At 42.9% G+C, this 10,305-nt stretch overlaps 1 protein-coding gene across 1 annotated transcript; it reads left to right on the top strand.

Moving 5' to 3' along the window:
- Positions 1-1,473: 1,473 nt before the first annotated feature.
- LOC131002495 (uncharacterized) lies at positions 1,474-6,541 on the top strand (the record flags this gene model as incomplete). Its single annotated transcript, XM_057928976.1, has 6 exons — positions 1,474-2,643; positions 2,962-3,210; positions 3,658-4,289; positions 4,422-5,197; positions 5,351-5,908; positions 6,528-6,541. Coding segments are annotated over 6 exons (3,399 nt in total), but the record flags the coding sequence as incomplete, so codon positions are not given.
- Between the last annotated feature and the right edge of the window lie 3,764 nt (positions 6,542-10,305).

The following is a 10,305-nucleotide window of genomic DNA, read 5'->3' as shown; positions in this document are numbered from 1 at the left end:
TTTCCTTGTTACGTAGGGTTTCCCGTTCCCTATAAATAGGGTTGTTATGTGTTTGAAAAGTTAGACAATTTTTGATAAAATATAACAGTGAGTTTAATTCTCTCTCAAGTTTCGAATTCTTCTTGATAAACAAGGATTCACCTATCGACGAATCGACGAGTTTCTTCATCCCTCGCCGTGTGTCATTCAGCGTCTCCGAGTTCTTGCGTCAAATGCACGTTGGGGTCTAGGGAATTATTCGCCTAGATCATTTCGTGGTTTAGATTCAGGGGTTTTGAGGCAATCCATCTTTATCTGTTTTTTTCTGTTTGTTACGTTCAATTTCAGTCTTCCGCGTATAAATCAAATAGATCGGAGTTTTCCTTATCTATTACGTTATTACTGTGTTTTTCCGGTGAAACTTCCATAATTCTCGGCAAAAGAGCATATCATCTGGTATCAGTTTTCGGGTTTCGTAAGGGTTACGCTATCTATATATTTACCAAAAAAAAAACAAAAAAAAAACAGCAAAAAAAAAAAAAAACAGAGCACAATCAACACGATCTGTCGAAAACAAAAAAAAAATGAAACAAGCAGAAAGCAGTACATCTTCAATTTGTGTTTACCCCGTTGTGTTTTACTTCATTCTTTGGGTTTAATCGCTCGTTGTGGTATTTGTATGTTTCTGCGTAGCACTGATTTTGGGTTCCAGTCTGCGTTTAGGCGTCTCTCTTTTCTTTGTCGAGTCCTATCTTATCTGTGTATTTTGCTGTGGTTCTTGTGAGGCGTGACATCGAGTGCTCTCGTCGAGTGCGCTTGTTGATCTCGTTGTGCCGTTGGTTGGTGATTTCCCGTGGTAGATTGAGGAATTTGTTTCTTTGACAGAGAATTTGAGCGGAAAAAGGCAAGAGTGGTGAGATTAGTAGAGGGTAAAAGCCTTGAATTGAGTGGATACACGAGCGCTGAGTGTTTTCATCTTGAGTGATACACGAGTGTTGGTAAGGTGGTGAGGTCCTTACGTTGTTTTTGTTGTTTCACTAATGTTTCTTGTTTTCTGTCCGTGTTGTTATGTCTAAACCAGCTGAACAGGGTATAGACTTGAGTGATAGCCCTGTTATGGATCCTCAGTTCAAACTAGTGATGGAGGCTCTTCGCTCCGAGTTTGGCAGGATGCTACATTCCGAACTCGAGGGCGTGTATGACAAGATCGACTTGCTGGAACAGTCTCATTCGTGTGCACCCACTTTCACACGAGGAGGCTGACGCGGGCGAGGAGGCCGTGGTGGTGGAGGCGGCCGATTCCACCGTCAGTATGAGGAGCATGTTGAGGATACCGAATTTGAGGATGAGGACGACGATGGAAGAGCGTGGCAGGACAATAATCTGGGCAACATCAAGATGAACATTCCTCCTTTCCAAGGGAAGAATGATCCCGAATTGTATCTTGATTGGGAGAGAAAGATGGAGCTTATGTTCGATTGCCACTCCTATTCAGAGCTCAAGAAGGTGAAGTTGGCAGCGGTTGAGTTCTCAGATTATGCACTTGTTTGGTGGGATCAACTGGTAACGAGTAGGAGAAGAAACAATGAGCCATCTATTCAATCTTGGCAGGAGATGAAGGCTGTGATGCGGAAACGTTTTGTGCCAACTCATTACTACCGTGAGCTTTTTAACAAGTTGCAGACCTTGAGGCAGGGCAGTCGGAGTGTGGATGAGTATTATAAGGAGATGGAGGTTGCCATGATTAGAGCCAATGTGGAGGAGGAGCGAGAGGCGACCATGGCCAGATTCTTGGCTGGGCTGCATTGGGATATTCGTGATAAGGTGGAGTTGCAGCACTACGTTGAGTTGGAGGACATGGTCCACATGGCCATCAAGATAGAGACTCAACTCAAGCGGAGGGGCAACAACAGCAGCAACCAGCGCCAGACTCAGGGCAAGTGGAGGTCGTCGCAACCCGTTGCCAGCGGTTCTTCGTCCAGAGGGATCCCCTGGCAGAAGGAAGCCCCGCCGCGCGAGGAGAAAAAGCAATTTGTTCGGTCCCGACCAGAGGGCTCCGGTGCAGCGAATCAGGGTAGTCCGACCGTTGTCGATGGTCGAAATCGCGATAAGAAGTGTTTTAAGTGCCAAGGGTTCGGGCATATTATGAGTGACTGTCCGAACAGGAGACTCATGATAATGCGCGATGACGGCGAAGTTGTGACGGATGGGGATGACACCGACCCTGATATGCCGAAATTGGAGGATGTCGATGATACCGCTGATGAGGAGGAATGTGAGGAGATTTTTGCGCCCAATGGACAACTTTTTGTAGCTCGGCGAGCCTTGAGTGTCCAAACTCCACCCCCGGAACGTGAGCAGAGGGAGAATCTTTTCCACACGAGATGTCTTGTTCAAGACAAGGTATGTAGTGTGATCATCGATGGCGGGAGTTGCACGAATGTGGCTAGTAGAGCCCTGGTTGAGAGATTGGGGCTAACCTCGGAGAAGCATCCCAAGCCGTATCGTTTACAGTGGCTAAATGAGACTGGCATTATCAGAGTGACCAAGCAAGTGAAGGTCCCTTTTCGCATTGGGACGTATGAGGATGCGGTGGTGTGTGATGTGATCCCTATGCAAGCGAGCCACATCCTGTTGGGGCGCCCGTGGCAATTTGATCGCCGTGCAATTCATGATGGTTACACCAACAAATATTCATTTACATACAAGCAGAAGAAGGTGTCGCTTGTTCCTCTTACTCCTACCCAAGTTTATGAGGATCAAGTGCAATTGCAACGGGAGGCGGACAACCTAAAGTCCAAGGAGCAGCCTGTGGAGAAGAAGGAGCAGGGGCTGAACCATAAGTCCTTTCTTGCTACGGCTAGTGATTTGAAGTGGTGTGTTCAGGAGGAGAAGCCGATCTTGCTGTTGCGTTATCAGGAGACTTTGCTTATGTCTAACGATCTCTCTTCTCTACCCCCTTCTATTCGTGGTGTGTTGCAGGAGTTTGTTGATGTTTTCCCCAACGATACACCTACCGGTTTACCACCACTTCGCGGGATTGAGCATCAGATTGACTTTGTGCCCGGTGCTACTTTGCCAAACAGACCAGCCTACCGCACCAACCCGGAGGAGACGAAGGAGTTGGAGAGGCAGATTGGTGAGTTGTTGGCCAAAGGGCATGTGAGGGAAAGCCTGAGCCCTTGTGCGGTACCAGTTCTCCTTGTACCAAAGAAGGACTCGTCGTGGAGGATGTGCTGTGATTGCCGAGCTATCAATAACATCACGGTAAAATATCGCCATCCCATTCCTCGTTTAGATGATATGCTCGATGAGTTACATGGTTCTTGTGTCTTTTCTAAGATCGATTTGCGTAGTGGATATCATCAGATTAGGATTAAGGAAGGTGATGAATGGAAAACTGCTTTTAAGACAAAACTTGGTTTGTATGAGTGGTTGGTTATGCCTTTTGGTTTGACTAATGCGCCTAGTACTTTCATGCGTCTTATGAATCATGTTTTGCGTGCTTTCATTGGCAGATTTGTAGTTGTTTACTTTGATGATATCCTCATTTATAGCCAGCATTTTGATGAGCATGTTGATCATTTGCGGTCTGTTATGAACGTACTTCGAAAGGAGAAGTTGTTTGCTAACCTTAAAAAGTGCATTTTTGCTACGGACAAGCTTGTGTTCCTTGGTTTTGTTGTTAGTGCACAAGGTGTACAGGTTGATGAGGAGAAGATCCGAGCAATCCAAGAGTGGCCAACACCGAGGAACATTGCAGCAGTTCGAAGCTTTCATGGTCTTGCTAGCTTCTATAGGCGATTCGTGCCTCACTTCAGCAGTATTGCCGCACCTCTGACAGAAGTCATCAAGAAGAATGTGGAATTTAAATGGGACAAAGCGCAAGAGGATGCATTTCAGCAGTTAAAATACAAATTGACCCATGCCCCGGTATTATCTCTTCCAAATTTCTCCAAATCTTTTGAGATTGAATGTGATGCTTCTGGTGTTGGTATTGGTGCAGTGTTGATGCAAGAGAGACGACCCATTGCGTATTTCAGCGAGAAGTTAAATGGGGCAACGTTGAGTTATCCAACGTATGATAAGGAGTTGTATGCATTGGTGAGAGCTTTGCAAACATGGCAGCACTACTTGTGGCCCAACGAGTTTGTCATTCACACGGACCATGAGTCGTTGAAACACTTGAAAGGCCAACACAAGTTGAACAAGCGACACGCGAGGTGGATGGAGTTCATTGAGACGTTTCCCTACGTCATCAAATACAAGCAAGGTAAGGAGAATGTTGTGGCTGATGCACTTTCTCGAAGGTATGCCTTGATTTCTACCTTAGATGCTAAGTTACTTGGCTTTGAGTGCCTCAAGAGTTTGTATGCGAGTGATGCTGATTTTGGTGAGATTTATATAGCATGTGAGCGAGCTTCTAGTGGAGAGTATTTTAGGCATGATGATTTTCTTTTTAGGAGGAATAAGTTATGCGTGCCGCAATGTTCTTTACGAGAATTGTTATTGCTTGAGTCTCATGGTGGGGGTTTGATGGGACACTTTGGCATTGCTAAGACTTTGGCTGTTCTGCATGAACATTTCTTTTGGCCTCATATGAAACGTGATGTTGAGAGAATTTGTGGTCGATGTGTTACATGTAAACAAGCTAAGTCTAGGGTGAGTTCCCATGGTTTGTATACACCATTGCCTATTCCTCACGCACCTTGGATTGATATTTCTATGGATTTTGTGTTAGGTTTGCCTAGGACTAAGCGTGGTCGTGACTCCATCTTTGTAGTTGTTGACAGATTTTCTAAGATGGCACATTTTATTCCTTGTCATAAATCTGATGATGCATCTCATGTGGCTGATCTTTTCTTTAGAGAGATTGTTAGATTACATGGCATGCCTAGAACTATTGTTTCTGATCGGGATTCGAAGTTTTTGAGCTATTTTTGGAAGACTTTGTGGTGCAAGTTGGGTACTAAACTTTTGTTTTCTACTACTTGTCATCCACAAACTGATGGTCAAACAGAAGTAGTGAATAGGACTTTGTCTACCTTACTTCGAGCTATTATTAAAAAGAACATTAAGTCGTGGGAAGAGTGTCTTCCTCATGTGGAATTCGCTTATAACCGTGCTGTTCATTCTGCCACTAAGTTTTCTCCATTTGAAATCGCGTATGGATTTAACCCTTTGACACCTTTGGATTTGACTCCGTTACCCGAGATTGAGCAGGTTAACATGGATGGCCAGAACAGAGCAGACTTCGTGAAGAAGATCCATGAACGTGCCAGAGCCAACATTGAGCGCCGCACGCGGCAGTATGCTGAGCAAGCTAATCGGGGTCGTCGCAAAGTAGTATTTGAACCCGGTGATTGGGTTTGGCTGCACATGCGCAAGGAAAGATTTCCAGAGCAGAGGCGCTCCAAGTTACTCCCTCGGGGCGATGGTCCATTCCAAGTATTGGAACGGATCAATGATAATGCCTACAAACTAGATTTACCCGGTGAGTATAATGTGAGCGCTACATTCAATGTTACTGACTTAAGTCCCTTTGATGTAGGCGACGCTGTGGATTTGAGGACAAATCCTTTTCAAGAGAGGGGGAATGATGCAGTTCAGAGTAGAGGTCAGGATGCGGAGCAAAGCCGAATTTCAGAGGCTACACAGAGTGAAGATCCGGTGCACGTGCCCGTTGGTCCAGTGACGAGAGCTAGGGCCAGGACGTTCAAGGCCAATTTAATGACATTGGTGGAGGAAATCTGGAGGCAGGAGCTGAAAAGGCCAATTGGAGAAGGACCGACGGATCAGAGTTCAAAGGTGGTAAACCTTATTGCTTACCGAGTTGAACCACCAGAGAAGTCTCGATTCCTCTGGCCTTGCCAGAGCAGCGGAATCGTTACCCCCGGGAAGAAGCGACTGGGCAGAGAACTCACGTTGAGTCTGCCCGAGCAGAGAACTCAAGTGGAGTCTGCCCGAGCAGAGAACTCAAGTGGAATCTGCCCGAGCAGAGAACTCACGTTGAGTCTGCCAGAGCAGAGAACTCAAGTGGAGTCTGCCCGAGCAGAGAACTCAAGTGGAGTCTGCCCGAGCAGAGAAACCCGCCAGAGAAGACTTGATTCCTCTGGCCTTGCCAGAGCAGACTCGTTTCCAATGCGTTTTTCAGAGGAGTCCTCGCTGGGGTTTCTTTTGACTTGTTGAACAAGTTCCGTTATTTCTTTAATTTCTGTTTATTTCCTTGTTACGTAGGGTTTCCCGTTCCCTATAAATAGGGTTGTTATGTGTTTGAAAAGTTAGACAATTTTTGATAAAATATAACAGTGAGTTTAATTCTCTCTCAAGTTTCGAATTCTTCTTGATAAACAAGGATTCACCTATCGACGAATCGACGAGTTTCTTCATCCCTCGCCGTGTGTCATTCAGCGTCTTCGAGTTCTTGCGTCAAATGCACGTTGGGGTCTAGGGAATTATTCGCCTAGATCATTTCGTGGTTTAGATTCAGGGGTTTTGAGGCAATCCATCTTTATCTGTTCTTTTCTGTTTGTTACGTTCAATTTCAGTCTTCCGCGTATAAATCAAATAGATCGGAGTTTTCCTTATCTATTACGTTATTACTGTGTTTTTCCGGTGAAACTTCCATAATTCTCGGCAAAAGAGCATATCAGCTTAGATATCATTTCAAGTACAATGTACAACTCCCCATCGGAGTCCCTTCTTGAATATGATATGGTCTAGTTAAGGTCCAACTATTAATTTCCTTTGTCAAAAGGTTAAGTTGACATGGATGGAAATTAAACGACTAGGTAAATAGTCTGGTTGAGGGGTTCATGTGTAAACGTCCACACGATCGTGGCTTACCCGTGAGATTCCTTGGGCAGTTGGAGGTTTCATTAATGTTGTTTTATCAAAAGGTTACAATATTATTGTTACGAATTATGTGTTTTATGTTCGTTACTTTCAGATATGTCTATGTCTCTTATTGTTTATTTATTCTTGCACAAAGTCTTTTAACCGGTCCACATATATAAAATGGAAACGCAGTTTTGGATTTTTATCTTTATCACAAACTAAACACATTTTTTTGTGTTGCTTACTACTCCACGTTCTTATGGTCCGAACAATAGTCAACTGATGAGAAAAAGGAATTACATAAATGGTGGCATAAGACGAATAATGTGGCTATATGCTATATTATGAGTATAATATCACAAACCTTGTAGTTCCAACATCAGGGCATGGACGATGCTATTAGCATCATGCTGAATCTCAAGAAAGTGTTCGGAGAGTCAGACTGAGCTGCTCATTTAAATTTGATGAGAGTAATCTTGTTATTTTTATGAGTGAGCACAGCTCAGTGCACGAGCATGTCATGCAATTCTTGACGGACTTGACTTGCTCAGTGGGAGTATCAACGGTGAGGCAAAAGTCGATATTATCCTGAACTCTCTTCCCAAGTCTTTTAATTAAGAACTTCCGCCTCAACTCTTTTTGAGTTGTTGAATGCTCTAGTTACGGCTAAGGAAGTTGTGGGAAAGAGATGTGCAAGCACTTGTTATTGCCAAAGGAGAGCCATCTTCTTCGTCGAATGACGGGAAGAAGAAGGGTCCAAGGGGCAAGAAAGACAAGGGAAATAGTGGGAGTAGTGGTGTGATAAGATTGTATTGAAGATTTTTTCATTCAATACTCAAGGCAAAGGGTTAAGGTGCTTCACTTGCTATAGTAACTGAGACATATCAGCTCATTTTCTACTCAGTTGTGAGTAGTGGATAACGAGAGAAACTGATAATGATTGTTACACATTGCATGGCCTTTTAAGCTGACAAGGAAGCTGAGAAGTGATGAGATGATTGTCTTCATAGGCAACGTGACTAGAGTCGCAGTTGTTGCAATTGAAGCCTTGTCTTTAAGTTCTAAAGACATAGTTTAGTTTTTGAGAGTTCCTTATCATGTTCCAAAATTTTGAATAGATGGATCTTATGTCATTTTTGATAGTGGTGTTTCTATCATAAGAAATGACAAAGTTATCTATTCTGGTATTTTGAACATCTCTCTTCATACTATAATTTGTCTACAAAATACCTTTATATTGCATTTACATCATCGAACAAAAGAAAGAGAAAAGTTAAGGCTAATCTCTCATGAGGATCTTACACATATATTGATACCCTAGATTAGGTCACATCTATCTTAACAGGATCCAAAGGCTCGTGTCTAAATAGTACATTGGATTTAATCCAGGTTGTACCATTTGGAACCTGCGAATCCTGTATAGAGGAAAAGATGGAGACCGGGTCATTCATGGCAAAGGGGATAAAGGGCCAATAATGTGTTAGGAATGATATTTTCTGATTCATTGTCAATGTTTGGGATTCCAATCCAGTTTTACTACACTGTGTAATCCCTATATAAGATGGTGTGGTGGAGAGAAGAAATAGGTCACTCTTGGAAAAATATGTTCGATGATGAGTAATGTATCTTTGCAATTAGTCCTAAAGAATCAGAAGGTGGTTATTAGCAATGACACACGATTCTTAGAAGTGGACTATGAGAGTAATCACTAATCCAAGTCAGATAGTGTGCTTCAAGAAATTGAAAACATTAGACAGGCGATTCCATCACCCAAGCCAAGTGTGCAAGAGTTTTGTACCACAAGACACTGCACGCACTGTTGACACACATGTGCCACCACAGATCCATTGTAGTGGGAGGGCTGTGTGACAACCCGATTGATTTATATTCTTGGGAGAATCTTTGGATTCAGTCTCTGGTAGTGAATATAAGAGAATCGACCCAGATATCTACTTGGAATTAGTGGAAGACGAGAATGTAGATTCCTGGCACGCCTCAATGGAGCAATCCATTAAGAATATGGTTGTATACTAAGAAAATCTTGCTACCAGAATGCCGTAAAGCCATAGGTTGCAAGTGAGTATACAAGAGAATGATAAGTCCGAATGAGCAAGGTCGTAGTTTTTAAAGCTAGACTGGTGGCGAAAGGTTATGCCCAGTGTGAGGGTATAGGTTATGATGATATTTTCGCCAGTGCCATGCTCAGAACATTCGGATCATTTTACCCATAGCAGTTCACTTAAACCATCGAGGTCTTGCAAATGGATGTCATATATATTACCTTGAAAAAGGTAAGGACAGCCATGTGCAACAACCTGAAGGTTACGTGAGGGAGGGAGAGAAGCATCTCGTGTCAATCGCTCTCGTGTCATCGGTGATGTGGTTTAATCTTGCATTTTATTTAGATAATATTCTCCTAATTGGCGACAATATGGAGCTATTGTCAAGACATAAAGTAATGGTTATCCGAACAGTCTCAGATGAAAGACTAAGGAGGTACAGTATACGTCTCTGTGATCAAGGTTATAAGGGATCACTAGAAAAGGATGTTGGGCTTATCTCGAGTGTCTTACATTGATACTGTGAATGCTCGTTTTAGTATGAATACCGCCAAGAAAGGATTGCTACCTTTTAGATATGGCGTTCCTTTATCGAAAGACTATGTCTTAAGATGCCTGTTGAGGTTGAGGAAATGAAGGCAGTATCCTACGTTTCCACAGTAGATAGCTTCATGTATGGATTACTATGTACGAAATCTTATATTTGCTATGCAGTTAGCATGGTTGTAAGATATCAGTATAGTCCTAGTTAAGGACATTGAACTGTGGTAAATTATATTCTCAAGTCCATGACTAGAGAATAAGATAGTTTACCAGTTAGACAGTTTAGTTCCTTTTTGGATTATACGATTTTGGATTTCCAGGCTGACCGGAACAAAGAATAATTACCTCGAGCTATGTGTTTTCCTTGGGAGGTAAAACCTTTTGGTTTGACCACTACCTCCAGGGTCTAAGAGTGATTCCTAGTTTGCGTGAGAGCATCACCTTCGTGGTACCTCAAGTGCAGTTGCAAACTCTAAGGAATCCAAGAACCACAAGGGGTCAAACACATGGAGAGTAAGTACCAAGTTATACGATTATTCTAAATCCAGGTTATGTGCTCAAAGAATAAATTCTCACATATTGGAGAAACCTACTGATCTTTTCACAAAAGGCTTATCGCAAATGGTCATTGAAAGATGAGAATGCGATTGATGCCAGATTGATGCCACCCACTTAGGAAACTTTAAGTATAAGTGGGAGAAGTGTTAGGTGATTGGTAAATAGACGCATTGTATACTAAAAGTTTGCTTTAGTATAAGTGGGAGATTGTTGGATTTGTATACTGAAAGCAAGAACGTTTTATGCTTGTATACAATGTTTCCTAAGTTCACTATCTAATCTCCAATCTGATTGTGTTCATGATTGCATATGTATGTTCTTTATCTCT

The sequence above is a fragment of the Salvia miltiorrhiza genome, unplaced genomic scaffold (genome assembly GCF_028751815.1).
Source record: "Salvia miltiorrhiza cultivar Shanhuang (shh) unplaced genomic scaffold, IMPLAD_Smil_shh fragScaff_scaffold_141_1, whole genome shotgun sequence".
NCBI classification, from domain to species: Eukaryota; Viridiplantae; Streptophyta; class Magnoliopsida; order Lamiales; family Lamiaceae; genus Salvia; species Salvia miltiorrhiza.
Note: the sequence above shows the minus strand (reverse complement) of the source record. Positions and strands in the feature narration are given on the sequence as shown.